This window comes from Mesoplodon bidens (assembly GCF_964165515.1).
Source record: "Mesoplodon bidens genome assembly, chromosome: 12".
Classification (NCBI taxonomy): domain Eukaryota; kingdom Metazoa; phylum Chordata; class Mammalia; order Artiodactyla; family Ziphiidae; genus Mesoplodon; species Mesoplodon bidens.
Window position 1 is genome coordinate 78,066,494 of NC_138168.1, and position 21,356 is coordinate 78,087,849.

At 37.5% G+C, this 21,356-nt stretch overlaps 1 protein-coding gene across 1 annotated transcript in view; it reads right to left on the reverse strand.

Moving 5' to 3' along the window:
* Window positions 1–20,402, reverse strand: part of PPIL4 (peptidylprolyl isomerase like 4) — a 38,049-nt gene extending 17,647 nt beyond the window's left edge. The window contains exons 1-10 of the mRNA XM_081250637.1: window positions 20,285–20,402; window positions 15,031–15,098; window positions 14,879–14,943; window positions 14,142–14,259; window positions 13,406–13,548; window positions 12,503–12,599; window positions 11,425–11,541; window positions 6,716–6,840; window positions 5,160–5,226; window positions 300–411 (exon numbers count right to left, since the gene is read on the reverse strand). Of these exons, the coding sequence (XP_081106763.1) occupies window positions 300–411; window positions 5,160–5,226; window positions 6,716–6,840; window positions 11,425–11,541; window positions 12,503–12,599; window positions 13,406–13,548; window positions 14,142–14,259; window positions 14,879–14,943; window positions 15,031–15,098; window positions 20,285–20,354 (982 nt within the window). The 5' untranslated portion in view covers window positions 20,355–20,402. The remainder of the gene's footprint in view (window positions 1–299; window positions 412–5,159; window positions 5,227–6,715; window positions 6,841–11,424; window positions 11,542–12,502; window positions 12,600–13,405; window positions 13,549–14,141; window positions 14,260–14,878; window positions 14,944–15,030; window positions 15,099–20,284) is intronic.
* Window positions 20,403–21,356: the final 954 nt, after the last annotated feature.

Below are 21,356 nucleotides of genomic sequence, written 5' to 3' on the forward strand. Positions count from 1 at the left end.
TAAAAAAGAGTAGATATATGTATATGTATAACTGAATCACTTTGCTGTGTACCTGAAACTAACACAACATTGTAAATCAATTATACTTCAGTAAAAATTAAAAAATACAAATATACACACTCACACACACATACCCCCATCTTATATACTAGATAGCAGCTAGGTAAAATCAAATAGCAGGAGTTACATCACTGAACACTTCTAATTAACAACAGTGTCAAAAGAGATACACACACACACACACACACACACACACGATGCAAAGCAGAACAGAAACAAAGGAAGAGGAACCAACATACCTTTTCCTTTCCATTTAACCTTTGCAACAGACTGGCTAAAGTCCACATGTATTCTTCTGTCATCTATAAGTACATTGTCCATTTTGAAGAATGCTTTCTCACAATCTTCTTCCTGATAGTAATTATAAAAACTCAAGCATAAATCTTTATGGAAAAGATTTCTGCAGCTAGAACAAATACTGAAAATACAAAAAGTTTCTTGTTACTAAAACTAAAATTTGAATACTTACTGTGCACCAAATGCTGTTAAATGCTTTGCATCTATTATCTCAATTAACTCTGATAACAACCTTATGAGGTATTACCTATTATTACCTCCATTTTCTCAAAGAGAAAACAGAGGTTTAGAGAGGTACAGAAGTTGCTAAAGGGCACACAGTTGGCAAGGGCGAGAGCCAGGATTTGAACCGAGGCAGTCTGATTGCAGTGCACATACATATACTTACCAACTGTGTTATACAAATCCATAATCCCTTTTACTCATAACCCAAAAATATCATGAAAACTGTTTTTATAAATTTGGTGTTAAAATCCATGTGACAGCAAAACCTAATGGAAGGATAAACCTTAACTTATTCTACTTAGTATGAATATTCATTTGTTTCCACAGCAGAAGTATTTCTGTGATTATGGAATGCTGACCCAGAAGTGTGCCACATAATCCAGAGATATGTGTGTTGCACACACACACACACACACACACACAAACACGCAGTATTACATTTCTAAATTCTGAAAAGTCTGAAATGGGAACAGCTATTCCCAAGGGTTTTGGATAATGGATTGTGGGCCTATGATACCAAGGTCCATGTTACATAGGAATCCTTGTCAGTAACTCTGCAAGCCCTACATCCCCATTTCTGACATCTGAAGACTAGAAATGACACATTTCAATCCAGCACTGATCAATTTTCTCCTAGGTCCCTGGAAACTTATTTTTTTGTCTGTTCACAGCTCAACTAGAAACAATCCAAAGAGAAGCAGATAAAAGAACTAGTTATAATCATATTTATTTACAATGTATGTCAAGAATTAAATGGAATATAAACTCCAAGGGACAAAACTTTATTCATCTTTGAATCTACATCATTTAGACCATCATCTGGCACATGGTAGGCAATCAGTGCATGTTTGATAAATCTGACTGATGACCCTTAGGCAGGCATAATTCCATCACTGTGCCATTTCCCCAAAGAGAAAGTTCTCAGATACTTTTTTTTCAGGAGGATCGTATTTGCAAATACTCAATTTACTTATACCTAAACAATAGTTAAGGAATCTCTTCAAAATTTAGATTAAACACAACATTGTAAATCAACTACACTTCAATTAAAAATTATAAAAAAACACATATGGAAATGCATGCAAAGGACAAAAATATCCAAGAAAATCTTTAAGAAGAACAAAGTTGGAGGACTCACACTACCAGATATCAAGACATTATAAAGCTATAGTAATTCACACAATTTGAGAGTGGTGCAAGGACAGACAAATCGACCAGTGCAGCAGTGTGGCATCCAGAAACAGCCTTTACACACGCGGACACCAGATTCATGACAAAGTGGGTACTGAAGAGCTATGCGAATGGGTCAACCTTTTTAACGAATTTTGCTGGGTCACCTGGCTATCTTATGCAAGAAAAATGAAATTTAACACGACACACATAACATACAAAAATCAAATTTCAGATCTAAATGGGAGAGATAATTTCGCAACAAAGCTTCTAAAGATAGCATAGAGAATATTTTCATGACTTCACGTAGGCAAACATCTTTAAAAATAGGCAATAAGGAAAAAAAGCTGACAAACTGAACTAAAAATTAGAAATTTCTGCTTATCAAAAGACACCATTAAGAAAGGGGAAAAGGCAATCCACTGAGCAGCAGACACCTTCAACACATACAACCAAAAAAAGAGTTTGTACCCAGAAAGTACAGAGAATTCTTACAAATCAATAAAAAGGCACAAACACCCAATCCCAAAGTGGCCAAGTCTTGAACAGGTACTTCATTTTTATAAAGGACGTTTAAATGGCAATAAACATATGAAAAGGGGCTCAAGCAGGAAAATGCAAAATAAAGCCACAATAGGATACCACTACACACCCACCAGAGTGGATAAAACTTAAAAGATAGACCATACCAAGAGTTGGTAAAGCTACAGAATAATAGGGACTCCCATACATTGCTAGTGGAAGTGAAAATTAGGATAATCCCTTTGGAAAGCTGACTGGAATTATCTCCTGAAGCTACACCTACCCTATGACCCAGCAATTCCCTCTTGGATATATACCCAACAAAAATGCATACATTTGTACACTGAAAGACATGACAGAAAGGGTTTAGAGCAGCACCATTCATAGTAGCCAAAACTGGGAAAGACCCAAATGTCCATCAACAGCAGACTGGAAATCTAAATAATGTTATATACACACAATGAAATACCATATGGCAATGAAAATTTACATACACACAATAAAATACTATGTCAGTGAAAATTTACATACACACATAAAATACCGTATTTCCAATGAAAATTAACAAAAAAGTTAAAAGCTACATGCAGTAACGAACAAATCTCACAAATGTTAACACTGAGCAAAAGAAGCTAGACACCAAGAACACATATCGTGTTTACACTGATATCAAGTTTAAAATTAGACAAAATCTATGATATCAGAAGTAGCAGCAATGGGGAAGTTTGTGGAAGGGGACACAGGTGAGGCCTCTGGGATTCCAGTAATTTTTTTTCTGCTCGCGTTTTATTCCTTGACCTGGGGGGCGATTTACATGAGTGTATTAACTGTGATTAATTCATCAAGCTGTTCACTCATGAGCTGCACGTTTTCAGCATGAATTTCATTCCTCAGTTTTAAAAAAATTTTGATCAGATTATTATCTGATTATTATTATCCAGATCAGATTATCCAAAGCAAGGAGAACATGCAAAAAAGACTCAGTGATGGACACTTACAAAGAGGCTACCGCTCATGATAATTACAAAGCAGAATAATGTAGCTTAATCTAATTTTCAAGAAAAGAGAAAGGCTACAAAAGATTCACCTCAGGGACTCCCCCGGTGGCACAGTGGTTAAGAATATGCCTGCCAATTCAAGGGACATGGGTTCGATCCCTGGTCTGGGAAGATCCCACATGCCGCAGAGCAACTAAGTCTGTGAGCCACAACTACTGAGCCCGTGTGCCACAACTACTGAAGCCCGCATGCCTAGGGCCCGTGCTCTGCAACAAGAGAAGCCACCGCAATGAGAAGCCCGCACACCACAACGAAGAGTAGCCCCCGCTCGCCGCAACCAGAGAAAGCCCACGCTCAGCAACGAAGACCCAACGCAGCCAAAAATAAATAAATAAAAGATTCACCTCAAAAACTGAAATGTTGAATCATGATAAAGAATCCATAGATTCTAGAACCACTCTATGCTCTACAGTTGACCTGAGCTATGTATTCATGGCAAATGGGATACCTGCAGAAGATATTAGTCTATCTGCCATAAACAAAATGAAATTATGTTTGTAAGCAAATAAACAATATAATCTATGCTCAGTGATGGAATAACACTGTCAAGTTGACAAAAAGTATTCACAGCAAACTAAAGGTAGAGATCTCCTTTCTGCTGACACCAATGTACCTTGTAAATATTATTTCTGGTACATCTGACACAGTGTCTAGGTATAATGTGTTATGGGTCTGTCTTCCTCAACCCTCCATTATTCATCTTGTACCCCTAGGGCCTACTGCAGTGCCTGAAATATAAAAGGTGTTCGATAAGTACTTTGGAATAACTATAACTTAAAATGAGCTACTATTAGACATACTTCAGTCCAAAGCTGCAAAAAGAAATAACGTAGCCTAGCAAAATGGTTAAACACATTGGGAACAGCATCAGACATATCTAAGTTCAAATCCTAAGAGCAAATACAAGCTTTTGTATTTATTTATCAGATGAAGAAAAGTGCAAAGAAGAAACAGAATTAATACAAATGTTCCTAGTCACTGTATAAGTCACATTTAAATTTGATGGGGTTTTTTTTGAAGAATTACACTAAATTTATGAGTATTAACAACATTTTAAATCTGAACAATTTTATAAATATGGGTGGTAGTTAATATTTGTTACATAAAATGTTAATTGAGTTATTAACTATTTCTTTGAAAATAAAACAGCGGACAGAAGGCTATGACATTCACTAGGTACATGATTTTAAACAAGTCACGCTACCACTGTGTGTCTCAGTTTACTTATTTGGAGAAGGAGGACAGTACCTATCTCAGAGTTGTGAGGATTAAATGCAGGTCAAATAGCATAATGCTTGCTTAAAGAAAATTACTTGAGTAACATAAGCTGTCATTCCTATTATAGATCTAGAGAGTACCATCTAATCTAATACTCAAGTTTTACTTATAAGGAAGATAATGCCTAGAAAGAAGAATTCTAAATAAACTGCCAAATATCATAGAACAGTTGGTCAGTGATAGAGCTGAAATTAATATCTAGATCGTAACACCTAGATTGGTTCTCTATTACTCAATTATTTTATCTACCTAAATAGCACTGAAAAATTATTTATAGAATGTGAAGAACTTTACCTAAAACTTTAAAATTTTAAAGATACATTCATGTAGGTTGAAACTGAACTTAAAGTAAAGATACATATATTGACATTGATAGATGTTAAATTTATCCCCTATTTGAATATAACAAAGTTATTTTTCTTGGGTGCCTAAAGAAAGGGCAAACTAATTTTCTAATCTTAGAGACTAGAAAAAGTTCTATATATTTTCACACTTTAATACCATAGAACAAAAAAAATACAAATTTAATATATCTATATTATGACCTACTTTTTCAAATTCAATAAAAGCATAACACAGGGATTCTCCAGTCTTCCAATCCCGGATAACTTCACAACTGAAAAAAAGTTTGGAAAAAAGCGACTTTAAAGAAAAAGCATTCACTCTTACTCTTCAAAAGTAAAAAACAAAATAAGCCAAAGTTAAATTCACAGAACTATATTTCTCCAAATCTCTTCAATAATAACTATTTAAAAAAAAATAGTTCACCAGTCTAGAAACTAAATTATCTAGATTCTACTATAAATGCCCTATCTAGGCCTACAATCCTAAATTCCCAAAACACTGAAGGAAGAATAAGATAAAAATATTTAATTTTCCTTTGGCAAAGGGAAATTACTGCTAAAAATCCTTTTAAATCGTAATTTATTTGTAGTCCAAATACAGATGAATTACAGATTATCTAATGTCACTGTAGAATAATGCACACACATTCATACATATACACATGTTTAGTAAACTTACGATTTGGGGTTTTTGAATTTTAATATAAACCAAGCTCAAATGTAATCGCATAAGTCTAGCTATTATACAGAACTAATCCATCTTAACCAAGTGAAAGGGCCAATAAGAATTTAAAGCACCTGGCTTAATCCTTTTTCCTCATGTATCTCAAGTCTCATTTTAAACACATGAAATGAAACAGGGATATAAAACACTGTGACAGAAAGGAAAAGTAATCACATTATAGCATATGGTTCAGCTGTTACAATATTTAAGTATACATTAAAATGTAAATATTGAACAAAGATTTAACCAAAATTATGATACAACCAAAGTAGTAGGCAGGGAGAATGAAGAGGGCAGGATAGAAATAGAGGTGAATCCTCATCTTCCCTAGCAAGAAGTTAGAATAGAATGTCTCCAATTTAAAAATAAGAAGTAGCAGTACAGGAAATATTTTTATAAAGATGATATATTATAAGTGAGTAGAGGAATAAAGTCAGGTAGTCTTTTATAGAAAGATTTTTCTTTCAATAGGAAGAATAAAGAATGGCTTCATAGAAGAAAAAACATGAAATGAAAGGAAATTCTAAACTTAAAATATTTTTAAATCAATTACAAAATATTCCCCTTTCTCACAGAAACACTAGCTTCATAAACTTTTGCATTCATAATACAAGGAAAATTAACCAAAAGAAAAATTTTAGAAAACTTAGATTCAAATTAATTTTGACATAGGTTGCTGGTAATTCTAGGGAGAATTTAAATGAGATAGATATTTAAAATATTAAAGAAGAATACTACAGAACTAGACTTAAACTGTTCCATTCACTTCCTGTTTTATAGCTGAAAATGTCTGTGCTGGGAGTGAGAGAATCTTTCAATGTATAATGCATACACACACATTATAATATACATACACACATATATCTACGCATACACATTTACATACATGTTTTTCTTCCCTACTGTCCAACAGACTCATCTGTAAAACTCACCAGCATAAAATTCACTTTGAGTTCACAGACTCATCAAAAATGTTATTAGAAAACTACCAACTAATACCTAGCTTTTCTAAATCTTTCACTAATTCTAGAGACTACCTTCTTATTGGCCCAAATCTTGAGAATATTATCTCCAGATCTTCATCTGTGGTCACTGGATTCAATTTACACACAAAGAGCACATTTTCTGGAGGTTTAATATCTGCATCAGGTAGGTCTCCCACCTAAATGATAAATAAACAAGAATATAAATCAACTCCTTTAGTTAATTCGCATTCTAAATATCCCGTATTTAGCCCACAATGCTGATTCCCTGAAATATCTAAATTTACATTATAAACTACAGGCTCAGGAAAAGAAATCTTAATAGATTTCAAAATTCAAAACTCCATGCTTCCTGGCAGTAACAATATTAATAGCCAAAATATTTACCAGACCCCTACTTTGTGTGAAGACCATGTTTGGCACTTCATATACATTACTGCCAATTCTTAAAACAACCATGCAGTTTCCATTTTACTTTTCCTTGAGTAAAGTAAAATTCAAAAAGGTTAAATAACTAACTAGCCCAGGGTCACACAGTTGTAAGCAACAGAGTTGGGATTTGAACCCAGGTCTACCTGGCTTCAAAGTCCCAATTTTATGTCCACTTTTTCTTTCTTCAAGTTATTTAATATATATTTTTTTTTTTTTTTTTTTTTTTTTTTTTTTTTTTTTTTTTTTTTTGGCGGTACGCAGGCCTCCCACCGCTGCGGCCTCTCCCGCCGCGGAGCACAGGCCCCGGACGCGCAGGCCCAGCGGCCATGGCCCACGGGCCCAGCCGCTCCGCGGCACGTGGGATCCTCCCAGACCGGGGCACGAACCCGGGTCCCCTGCATCGGCAGGCGGACTCTCAACCACTGAGCCACCAGGGAAGCCCTATTTAATATATTTTTGAAAGAATTTATGTAAAGTATATCTAAGTTATGAAGCATGAAAATAAAAACACCCATGATGCCACCAACTAGCTTAAGAACTGAAATGTCCCCTGATCCCATTATTCCTCTGCCTCTCTCACCACGAATGAGCTTTTTGGTTTTCCTTTCTGGCCATTCCCTTACAGATCTTTATAGAGTTCTGCCACAGAAGTATATACCCCTAAGTAACATCTGGTTAGTTTTACTTGTTTTTAAACTTTTGAAAAATACCGTCATGCTGAATCTAGCCTTCGGCAATAAGTAATGCCCAGTTCTTCTCCACATTATTGCTCAGGATGGAACACCAACAATTCCTGGATAGTGTTTCTAGCTTTTTAATCTCACCCTCACTATCATCTTCTACTTCAGTCAAACCAAAGTCAACTTCATGGTCAACTACTGTGCTGAGCCGAGCCTACCAATTCCTACTAAAGAACTAGAGAGGGTGACAGTAAGAGAAAAGCATGATATGATGATGGTGTTGCTTTCCTTGTGGGAAAAGTATGTTGACCATGAGCCTTTAGATGGGGAAACAATATATCTTCATACATATATTCAAAAACTCTCAGAGATGATTTCAGGTAAGATTACTATATAAAGTGTTTCCTCTTGGATAAACACATTAAAAAAAAGAGACAGAAATCTTGGAAATCATAAACAGTAAGAAGCAACTGAGCCAGTAAGATCTGCTCAGTGTCTCTGAAGTCTATCAAAAGATAGCAATAACCTATGCCCAATAAGCAGCATTACAACATATATGGGGAAGAGCAAATCAGTAAAAATCCCAAAAGGCACCTATAATGGCAGAAATACATCTAATGGAAGCACAAATGAGAAAAAAAGTTAATGAGTTAAAAAAGAACTTGTTATACTACTTAGTCAAAGATAACTTTAAAATACTACAAGGAAATTTAAAATATTCATAAGCTATGAAGGTCAAAACAATATTGCAAAACACTAGCTGAATTACCATTACATTATATACAAATAAAGAGAAACTGATGTTCTTAGAAAATAGAGGAAACTCGTTAATTGTGAGAATTGAAAGGACACAGGATCACCTAATGGAACAGCTAAAATCCAAAACACTGACAACACCAAGTGCTAACAAGGATGTAGAACAGGAAGTCTCATTCTTGCTGGTGTGAATGCAAAATGGTAATTCAAGTTGGAAGAGAATTTGGCCGTTTCTTACAAAGCTAAACCATACAATCCAGCGATTGTGCTCCTAGGTATTTACTCAAATGAGTTAAAAATTATGTCCACACGAAATTCTACATACAAATGTTTATAGCAGCTTTATTCATATTTGCCAAAACTTGGAAGCAACCAAGATATTTAATAGGTGAATGGATAAACAAACTGTGGTAGACCCATATGAAATATTATGTAACTATCAAGAGAAATGAGCTATCAAGCCATGAAAAGACATGGAGGAACCTTAAGTATACGTTGCTAAGTGAAAGAAGCCAATCTGAAAAGGCTACACACTGTATGATTCCAATTATATGACATTCTGGAAAAGGCAAAACTATGCAGACAGTAAAAAAAGATACTGGTTGCCAGGAGTTAGGGGGATGAACAGGTGGAGCACAGAAGACTTTCAAGGCAGTGAAACTATTCTGTACAAAACATGGCATTTGTCAACACAAAGAGTGAATCCTAATGTAAATTATGGATTTTAGTTAATAATAATTTAACAATATTGGCTCACCAATTGTAACAAATGTACCACACTAATGGAAGATGCTAATTAAAAAGGTAAACTGTTGGGGAGGGTGAAGGGAGTACATAGGAACTCTCTGTACTTCTTGTTCAATTTTTCTGTAAATCTAGAACTACTCTATAAAATAAATTCTATTTATTAAAAGCAAAACAAGAAAAGGAATCCACAAGTCCATTTTGATAATGAATATATGATAAGTAGAGATAATAAAGGAGTACTCTTCCTTACAAAAGAAGGCAGGCTGACAAGTGTGGAAAAAATGGCAGAGTTGGGAAATCACCACTTTGCACCCATCAGAGTCAAGACTGGTTCAAGCAATAGTCACGGATGGCTAAGAAATCCAGAGGGACAGTTTGACAAGGAATAAGATATCTGAAGGTCTCAAAGTGCCTTGCTACAGATGGCTTATTAGTTGCAAGGGGAAAACAGAAACTATGTAGTGGAGACCCCAGACAATGGATTACCTTGACCAAGTGATCAAAATGAACACTTTCCAATGAGAGGCAGATGGATATTATCCACCTCCAGATGTGACATCTGAGAAGGATACAATGTCACCTATGTAGTACTCTGGCTGTGGGTGTATAACCTGAATCTTAATCACAAGGCAACAGCAGATAAACCTAAATTGAAGAATATTCTACAAAATAAATGAGCTGTATTCTTCAAAAATGTTAACGTAATGAAAAACAAGGCAAGTTAAGGAATTCTTCCAGTAAAGAGATTAGAGCAACATGACAACTAAATGCAACAGATGATTGATCATGAGCTGGATTCTAGACTGGCAGGAAAAAAAAAGCTATGAAGGATATTACTGAAGTAACTGACAAAACTGCAATGTAGACTGTAATTTCTATCAATTTTAAATTTCATGATTTTGATATCTATACTGTGAATATGTAGGATAATATTGTTGCTCTTAGGAAATACACACTAATGAAAGAGAAAAGATATCTGCACCGCAATTTCAAATGGTCCTCCCAAAACAATATGTGTGTATGTGCATGTATAATCAGAGACAGAGAGGGAGAGGAGAGAGAGAGAGAGAAAATGAATGATCAAAACAGATGTGGCAAAATGTTAAAAATGGGTGAATCTGTGTAAAAGGTATATAGAAGTTGTCTGCGTTATTTGTAATTTTTCTGTAAATTTGAAATTATCTGAAAATAAAAAGTTTAAAGAATATGTTAACTCCTCTTAATCTGGCATAAACTTTCTATACTTTGTTGATGAAAGCTCTGATGATAAGCTCATGTTCTTTCCCTTATAAATCACTTACTCTTGCTGCCCAGGTGCTCAAAGGATTTTTCTTTTAAGTCCAGTAATTTTCTTAGAATTTGTCTTGGTGTTGGCTATTCTGGGTCAATATTCTCAGATAACACAGTGTGCTCATTAAACTGTATATTTTTAATTTTTTTAATTCAGTAAAGTTTTCTTGAATTATAATCTATAGTATTTGTTCCTTCAGACTAGTGATGCTAATACAAATTTTAAAACAGATAATGAACCTGAAAGCTCTACTATATAAAATAATGATAGTAATAAAAACTTAATTATTATCCATCCATTCCAATATTATTGATGACCTACTATGTGAAAGGTATACCTATTCCACAAAAATAAGAAATGGAAAAAATGCCTAGTAGGTCAACTAATCATGTACTGAATAACTGTTCCCCAAACGACTTCATATTGCTAGTAATACAGAAAAGAGTATACTTTACAGTGTTCAGTTTCTGCCCAGGTTTTATCCTGTACTTAGTATTTTACTATTTAATCTCAATACTTGAGATGTACAAAGAATTATTCTCTAATATACTTAAAATTCAGTCCAAGAAACTCTTTAAAAATGAGATGAGTATAAACAACTGAAACCCAATTAATATTTGTAAGCTGGATATCCACTTCGCATTTTTTTAAAAAGGCACTTAGCACTATATTAATAGTGGAATCAAATCTGTTTACTTTCATATGTGTTATTATGTCATACAAAATTTAATCCAGAAAAAAACTCTTAGCTAAATTTTTTAATATTTTAAAGACTATCAAAAAGTCAGAAATAAACTCACAATGAGTATGTATTAAATATATTGCTGAAAAACTATTTGAAAAAGTAATTATCTTACCATTTCTAGTAGAATAGCTTGAGTTTTGGCCTCTTTTTCTGCCTTTATTTCTTCGACTTCTTCAGCCGATCTTCCTTTGAAATCATCAATTTCTTCATCTGCTCCTATTCGACCACTCTGTTAAGGCAGAAGTTACTCATATATATATTTAAAGAATAGAAAAATCTAAGAAACATGAGAGACATTATGCTTTATTCTTAGTTCCATCAAATGTGTTAGAACATTTGTTTCACAAATGTGAAACAAACTTACAAACCTCTGAAAATTGATTTAGATGAATTCAATACTAGCCAGACTACACATCTAATTTACTTTAAAATCAAAATAAACATTTATATAGGAACTACCTGGTATCCAACTAAGTGCTGAATACAGAAGATAAATGATCTTAGAAATTAAGCATTAACTCCCAACTATAAAGATAAATTCAGCTTTGAGGAAGCCTCATATGCAGAAATTCTTACCTTAAAAGATCTGAGGGAAAAAGTCTCCATTATGCCACAGAAATTTCTGGGTTCTAGCCTGGCTCAAAAGTATCCCCAGGGCTTCCCTGGTGGCGCAGTGGTTGAGAGCCCGCCTGCCGATGCAGGGGACACGGGTTCGTGCCCCGGTCCGGGAAGGTCCCACATGCCACGGAGCGGCTGGGCCCGTGAGCCATGGCCGCTGAGCCTGCGCGTCCGGAGCCTGTGCTCCGCAACGGGAGAGGCCACAACAGTGAGAGGCCCGCGTACCACACACACAAAAAAAGTATCCCCAGTTGAAAAGTTCCTTCACAAGCTGATAATTTAATTTAGCCTTAAAGCTACACTCCTATCTAGAGTTAAGAGATAAGAGAAATATTTCCCCAAGGTATTCATATAAGCTTCCAGAGCTAAGGAAAGAATATTAGCGAAATAAAAAGATAGGTAGAAAAATGAGTATCTCCCTGGAAGAGAAAAAAGGACTCTAAACTTGTCCTAGTATTACTGATCAAGCAAGATAATCATTCTGAAGAAATAAGTTTTAATAAGGTAAAAAGCAAATTTTATGCAAAACATTAATATGTATATACATTCAATCACAAGAAGACTCTACTTACATCTAGTTGTTCCCTTGTAGGTTCTGGTGATCGATCAGGAATTAATAGATCAGGAGGATCATCAAATGGATCATCTAAAATCACTGTGTGATTTATCCTTACAAAATAAATCCAAGTCAAACGTTACATTTATGTCATTTCAGAATCCATGTTTTACTTTCTATAAAAATTATAGCAAATATCTTAAGTATCTCTAACACCAAAAAACCCCATAAGCTCTTAAATTTTATTGCACAAGGATATTACTAGTGTATACTTTCACAATTAGTGTTACTGTTTTTGACTGTTTGGTATTATATATTGTATTTATTACTCTGCATTATGCTAAGATGTAATATAAATGACTAAATCTTAGGAATTTTGTCATATCTCTCAATAATCTGCATTTCTTAAAAGCTAAAGGATTAATAATTCCTCCCAACATAAGCATTTATAATTAGTACAAGTATTTTTTTTTCTAATTAATTTATTTATTTTTGCTGTGTTGGGGCTTCGTTTCTGTGCGAGGGCTTTCTCTAGTTGTGGCAAGCGGGGGCCACTCTTCATCGCGGTGCGCGGGCCTCTCACTATCGTGGCCTCTCTTGTTGCGGAGCACAGGCTCCAGACGCGCAGGCTCAGTAGTTGTGGCTCACAGGCCTAGGTGCTCCGCGGCATGTGGGATCCTCCCAGACCAGGGCTCGAACCCGTGTCCCCTGCATTAGCAGGCACATTCTCAACCACTGCGCCACCACGGAAGCCCCACAAGTATTTTTTTAAATAAAGGTCTTCTCTATTATAAAGATTCTTATAGTCACACATTTTAGAATTATCCAAAAACCAGTCCTACGTATGCCATCCCCATTAGCTGCCAAACATCACATATAAAACACTCTAGTACATTTCAATACTAAACTATGACCATACCTGATATCTTGATATGGTACAAAGTCCTTATCAACAAAGGTCTCATTAATTTTCTTAATTATGTCCATGCCTTCTGTCACCTCACCGAACACTGTATGAACACCATCAAGGTAATCTAGATTATCTCCTGTTGTAATAAGAAACTATATAGAAAGACATAGAATAAATACAAATATATATATAATTCAAACTGAAATCAGTTACACAAGACTACATTAGTTGCATGAATTCTCACCTACTTGTCACTACTACTAAGTATAAGGCACAAAGCTTAAACATAAAATATCAATAAATACAGATGCTCTGATTGTTTAAAATACTTGAACAAACCAAATCTCAGTTTTTCGCATGTCAACTGTGAGGGAAAAGAAGCATCTACTCCAATGGGGCTGTTGTGACAATGAATGAAAGGGGCTCAGCATGACCTGTTTTGAAATAAGTAATCAATACTGAAACGGGCCACACTGTGAACAGTGATATTCCAGGAATGGTGGGATTGTAGGTAATGTTATTTTCATCTTTGTGCTTTTCTGTATTTTCTAAAGTCCTCCCAATGGACATGCTTTACTTTTAAAAGAACAAAATAATAAGGATTTTTTTAACATAGGAAAAAACAGTGTCATTTTTTTCTTCTAACAAATATCTGTGATTGAAATTCTCTCATTACTAGAAAGTTTACAAAGATAATTTTGTGGGTTCCCTCCAGCAAAACTCATCTCCTCTCCCATTTCCTAACCTGAGATCCATGCTGATCACTGCCATTGTTCACCATGGACACTGTGCCCTTCTTCTTGTGCTTAATTCTTGGCACTTTTTCAGCATCGAAAAAGCTTGCTTGATCACCATACAGTTGACTAAAAATACATATAATAAGGTTATAAAATATAAGTATACTCAACATGAAATATAAAACTACTAGGGTTACATATAGGGCGCTAGGGTTAACATATAAGGTTACCATTTGTTTTTGGATTTTTTCGGCTGCACGCATGTTTTGCGGGATGGAACCCGTGCCCGCTGCAGTGGAAGGGGAGAGTCTTAACCACTGGACTGCCAGGGAAGTCCCAGGCTACCATTTCTTTATAGAAATACCACTATGATTCAAAATATTCCTTTTATTTGCTATAGACATTTATGGAACTTGGGAAAAATCTATATTTGAACCATATTTTAAAATGCAGACAGAAATATGCTACTTAACATTGTTAAGAGGCAATTCTTTTTTTTTTTTTTTTTTTGCGGTACGCGGGCCTCTCACTGTTGTGGCCTCTCCCGTTGCAGAGCACAGGCTCCGGACGTGCAGGCTCAGCGGCCACGGCTCACGGGCCCAGCCGCTCCGCGGCATGTGGGATCTTCCCAGACTGGGGCACGAACCCGTGTCCCCTGCATCGGCAGGCGGACTCTCAACCACTGCGCCACCAGGGAAGCCCGAGGCAATTCTATTTTTACTCATTTGAAAATAAAAGAACTTACCCAAAAACTGACTCTCCTCCACGGCCAGTCCCTGTAGGATCACCAGTCTGTATGATAAAATCCCTCTGTAATATATAGGATACTTTGTTAATTCAGAGAGCTTGCTAGATAGTTCCAATAACGAAGAACATGACTAATATCCACCAACTCACCTGTACATTGTGAATAAGGCAATAATTGTAATATTTTATTTTGCACAACTTCAGGAAATTCAAGCAAGCTGAAAGAAAGTAAATAGTAAATTTATCACAGTAGTTCACAAATATATTTTTAACCAAGTAAAAGCACAGTTAGTACAGTTTAATTTCTAAGTTACCATACAAAAACTTCCCCAAATGGTCAAATGTCCAAAGCCATTGAAAAAGGTAGTAATCCTAGAAAAAGGCAATATGTTTTAAATTATCATTTTATTCTCTTTTTCTTTGGATTTCTTGGGCATCTGAACTGTATAGAAAACTGAAACTTATCTGGGATAAGCAATCATTTTGTTGATGAACTGATTTTGTAAGAGAAAAAAAAAACTGAAAAGGACACTATGACTGCAAAGGATCTAGCAGACTATCTGAAAACAGGTACAGATTATTTATATTAGAGAAGACAAAATATCTGGGACCATTTTTTTCCACAATGATTAAATAGCCCTTCATAAAAATCTATATACTTATCATGTACCATGTTTTGTAAATAAACTCACTCATTTACCCAATAAACACTGACTGAGAATCTATCTGGGACCATTTTTTTCACAATGATTAAACAGCCCTTCATAAAAATCCATATACTTATCATGTACCATGTTTTTTTAATAAATTCACTCATTTATCCAATGAACACTGACTGAGAATCTTCTAAGTACCTGTCACTGTTGTTAGGTCAAATGCCATTAAACCTCGATCTCTGCCCTTAACAAGTTTATAGTCTAGTTGTAGAGAAACATGCTAACAACTTCTCAAGGCACTAAGCTAGAAACCAAACAGACAGAAAGACATATGAGGTGGTCCCTGCCCTCAAGGAGCTTATACTAAACTAGGGTCCTTTCACCTGAACACAAATAGTTACAATAGTGGGCACACCTGATAATACCATCTGTGCACTTAAATGGTACAAAGTTTAAAAGTGGTTTTAAATATGCCACACAAGTTGAAAAGAGATTGTTTCTGGCTGGGGAAATGAGAAGACCTTCTGGAGGCTTAAGGGAGCATTAAAAGAACTGGATTGGCAGAGAGTAGAGAGTGGGCATTTCAAGCTGGGAAGACATTATGAAATACCCTGGAAGTGGGAATTTAAATGTTTCGGGGAGGGTCCAGGAGACTAGTCTAACTTCTATAACTTCTCCAGTGACACAGAGGAATAGAGGATTAAAAAGCTGGAGAGGTAAGATGGAGTCAAGTTATTGGAGGTTGTTGAATATCAGGCTTTTGATCATTTTTCTAGAAAAAAAATGTATTCCTGGAGTTACCGTTAAACATATAGGAGTAGTCCTTTAACTAGAAAACGAAAATGATGAATCTAAGTAGTGATCAACAATGGTTGCCAAAATCTTTAGGTGAAAAGCTAATGGGAACAGTATAACAGATATATCAGGTAGACAGGCCTGAACCACTAAGCAATTTTAACATCACAAAAAGATCCAACCAGACATCAAGTGCCTCCTGAATGTGATGCAGCTGGAAGTACAGACTACCTGATATGAAATATCCTTGCCAAAAACATTAAACTTGAATCTGATCAAGGCTCTGGATCTAAGTAGCAATTCATGAGAAATAGAAGGGATAGAATAATATACTAAAAGATACAACAGGGATAAAATGGGTCAAATCCAAAATGAGAAAAATCTACAAATGACCCAGGTTCTTTCTCAAAAATTTTTTAGGGAAAAAAGGGGGGTGGGGGGATCTTACAGATTAAAAGATATTTAAGAGATGTATCAACCAATATAATATATGGACCTTCTTACAAGACTAGACTAAACACACTCTTCTCATACAATCCAGCAATCATGTTCCTTTGCATTTACCCAAAGGATCTGGAAACAGGTCTATGCAAAAACTTGCACACGGATGTTTATAGCAGCTTTATTCATAACTGCCAAAATTTGGAAGCAATCAAGATGTCCTTCAGTAAGTGAATGGATAAATAATCTGTGGTACAACCAGACAATGAAATATTATTCAAGGCAAAAAGAATTGAGATATCAAGCCATGAGAAGACGGGGACACCTAAAATGCATTACTCAGTGAAAGAAGTCAATCTGAAAGGCTACATACCGTATGGTTCCATCTGTGTAACATTCTGGAAAAAGCAAAACTATGGACACAATAAAAGATAAGTGGTTGCCAGGAGATGCGGGGGCTGGGGAATGAACAGGCAGAGCACAGAGGATTTTTAGGGCAGTGAAATTACTCTGTATGACACTGTAATGGTGGATACATGTCACTATACATTTGTCCAAAGCCACAGAATGCACACCACCAAGAGTGTACCCTAACATAAATAATGGACTTTGGGTGATAATGATGTGTCAATACAGGTTCATCAAATGTACCACTGTAGTAACAAATGTAAAGTATGTACCATGTTACATGGTAGAAACATTACAAATGTATTACAAATGTACCGTTCTGGTGGGACGTAGGACAACGGCAGAGGCCTGTGCACTGGGGGTAGGGGGAATATGGGAAATCTGTGTACCTTCACCTCAGTTTTGCTATGAACCTTAAAGTGCTTTAAAAAAATAAAGTCTTGGGCTTCCCTGGCAACGCAGTGGTTGCACTACCTGCCAATGCAGGGGACACGGGCTCAAGCCCTGGTCTGGGAGGATCCCACATGCCGCGGAGCAACTAGGCCCGTGAGCCACAACTACTGAGCCTGCGTATCTGGAGCCTGTGCTCCGCAGCGAGAGAGGCCGCGACAGTGAGAGGCCCTTGCACCGCGATGAAGAGTGGCCCCCGCTTGCCACAACTAGAGAAAGCCCTCGGCACAGAAACGAAGACCCAACACAGCAAAAATAAATAAATTAATTAATAAACTCCTACCCCCAACATCTTCTTTAAAAGAGAAAAATAATTACCTTTAAAAAATAATAATAAATAAATAAATAAATAAAGTCTTAATTTTAAAATGGGGTGGGGGAGAACCTATAGATTAAAAGATATTTAAGAGGGACTTCCCTGGCGGTCCAGTGGTTAAGACTCTGCGCTTCCAATGCAGGGGGTGAGGGTTCCATCCCTGGCGGGGGAACTAAGATCGCCCAAGCTGAGGGGTGCGGCAAAATAAATAAATAAATAAATAAAAATAAAAATTTAAACATCCAGTGGAGTGGGGCTATAAATGAAACATTTCACAACTGTTAAACAGAAGCTGATCATCAGCACACGAGGGTTCATTTACATGATTCTACTTCTGTGTATGTTTCAAGTTTTCTATAATAAAAAGGTTTTAAAAAAAAGAAGAAGAAAGGAGAGAAGGAGGGAGGAAAAAAGAAAAATAAGTCTGGATATATTTACTATAAATTGATAAGTAGTTACATATAGAAGTAGATACCCAATCACATGCTTACAAATATATACAAATAGGGTGGACTTATGTTTTTAGTGTCCCAAGCTATCTTTGCAGAAACACTGCTTGTCCATTTTGTCCGTGTTAATTAGGTGAGATAACCCTACCTCCCCTTTAGTCTCTCATAGTTCTACGGAAAAAGGCCCCACTCACTTGCCAGGTGCTGCTCCACATGGAGAGTGTCAAAGTCAAAGGAAAGCAAATCCAAGGGATGAAAAATACAATTCCCTATAAAATCCTGTTTACCCCCTGGTCCTGCCATCCTTAAAGCTTACCCCAGTAACATGAGGCAATCAACTGTTTTCTTTAAGCCAGTTTGTGCTGAGTTTCTATCACTTGCACAAAGAATCCTAATACAACACATATATTTGCATTACTCGATATAAGCAACCTTTGGTGTCTGCCCTCAAAGTGTCAGGCACTGCAGTAGGTGCTCAGGATATAGAGACAATTAAGACACAGTCCCTATTCTCTTAAGAGTTTATATTCTTGAGAGGAGACCAAGACTTGCAAATTAATTCCAGGAAAATAGGTAAATGTATAACAAAATATGTACTGTGATTTATAAAAGACCTGAGACAGAACACAAGAAACCAATCGAACTCTGCTTAGGGACACTGGAGAGTTTCACAAAAGAGATCATGCTTGATCTGAAAGTTGAATAATAAGCAGGAACTTTGCCAAAAGGACAACAGCGGAGAGAAATGCGGGGTAGAGGCAACAGTATGAGAAAGGCATAGAGGTATGGCTGAGTGTTGAGGGGTGGCGGTAAGTGAGCGTGGGATAAAGTGTAGCACGTCAGAAGGCACTCATGGTACCATATTGCAGCTTGTTTCATCTTCTTTCACAGACTGCATTCCATGGGGGCAGGACCCTGATTGTAACTAAACTCTCCTAGTCTCCAGCTTCTCCCCACTCTGAAACATTCTCCACACTGCTACTTATTATCGTCCTAAAACAAGAAGTTTGCCATGCCTCCATCCCGCTCTTTAAACCCTTCAAAGACTCTGGGCTTCAGTAGGGTACACAAGGCTATTCACGACCTGACCTAACCTAAAAACGTATACAATCAGACTCGCAGTCTGCCATTCCACTGTCAAGCCACGCGGATCTACTTGCTATTTCCAGAAAATTCCAAGCAAACAAGAAAACCCTCGCTCCCACTCATCTTTCAAAGAGCTAGTTCAAGTGCTCTGATTTCTTTGCGAGCTTTGCTTCTCCCCGCCCCCTGCCAAAATTACACCCTCCTCTGGTTTCCATGGCAACTTACACATTCTTCCACTACAACGCTTAAGAAATTAAATGGGTTGCGGCGCCTATTTCCCCCAATGGAAAATTAGACCCTCAAGGGCAAGAGGCCCATCCTACGGCTTGGCACAAAGTCTCGCATAGTGGGCGATCAATGAGTGTTTGCTAAGGTTGGGTGCACACCTCTGGACAGCCCTTCCTCCAGCCACGACGGATGCCCACACTCACGGCTCCAAGCCCATCCTCCGTGCTTTCATCAGGATATACTGATTACACACCAAGGAATACTGCTTGCTTTCCTCTGACTAGTGAAAAGCAGTAAAGCCGCAAAAGCTATGGGCATTGTATATGCTGCATTACACACACACACACACACGCATTTAATAACCACAAGCACCCGCCACCCGGACCCAGCACCAGATGTGGAGAAGGGCTGCTCCTCAAAAAAACTTTTCAACCAAGGCCCGCTAATAAAACAGCGCAGTCGCGGGCACCATCAGCCCAGAAGCTCCAACCAGTCCACGGGGACCTGGCAGAAAAGGCAAAGTGGGGAAAGCAGATAGCGGCCCGGCGGAGAGGTGAGCAGGGACCGGGTCTCACCGCGCGGCCGCTCCTCCGTGTACAAGTCGATGACGACATCGCCCAAGGTGGTCTCCAGCAGAACCGCCATGGCGCCCGCTCCTCCTCTGCAACAAGCCCCAGGGGTGACAGGCGGAGCCCGACGTCAACTACGCTAGGCGTCACCCTCGGCGCGACGCCTTTTACATCATCCCTCCGGCGACAACGCCCCCTTCCGGGAGGCTTCTTTGGGCGGATCTGGTCGGTGCCCCGCCTCCCCCGGCTGTCGGGCGGTGCCCTGGGTCCCGCCCATGGCGCGGCCCTTTTGAAAAGCGTCCTTAGCCCTTGGCGACTGGCGCGGAAGCCTGTCACTCAAAGGGGCTTCTGTGAAGGATTTGTGACCCTTTTGTGTCCATCTCAAGAATGGGGCGCTCTTGCACTGTTGGTGGGAATGTAAACTGATACAGCCACTGTGGAGAACAGTATGGAGGTTCCTTAAAAAACTAAAAATAGAGTTACCATACCACCCAGCAATACCACTCCTGGGCATATACCCTGAGAAAACCATAATTCAAAAAGAGTCATGTACCACAATGTTCATTGCAACACTATTTACAATAGCCAGCACATGGAAGCAACCTAAGTGTCCATCAACAGATGAATGGATAGAGAAAATGTGGCACATACATACAATGGAATATTACTCAGCCAAAAAAGGAACGAAATGGAGTTATCATGTGTAGTGAGGTGGATGGACCTAGAGTCTGTCATACACAGTGAAGTAAATCAGAAAGAGAAAAACAAATACCGTATGCTAACACATATATATGGAATCTAAAAAAAAAAAAAAAAAAAAGGTTCTGAAGAACCTAGAGGCGGGACAGGAATAACGACTCAGACGTAGAGAATGGATTTGAGGACACAGGGAGGGGGAAGGGTAAACTGGGACGAAGTGAGAGAGCGGCAAGGACATATAGACACTACCAAATGTAAAATAGATAGCTAGTGGGAAGCAGCCACATAGCACAGGGAGATCAGCTTGGAGCTTTGTGTCCCCCTAGAGGGATGGGATAGGGAGGGTGGGAGGGAGGGAGACCCAAGAGGGAGGGGATAT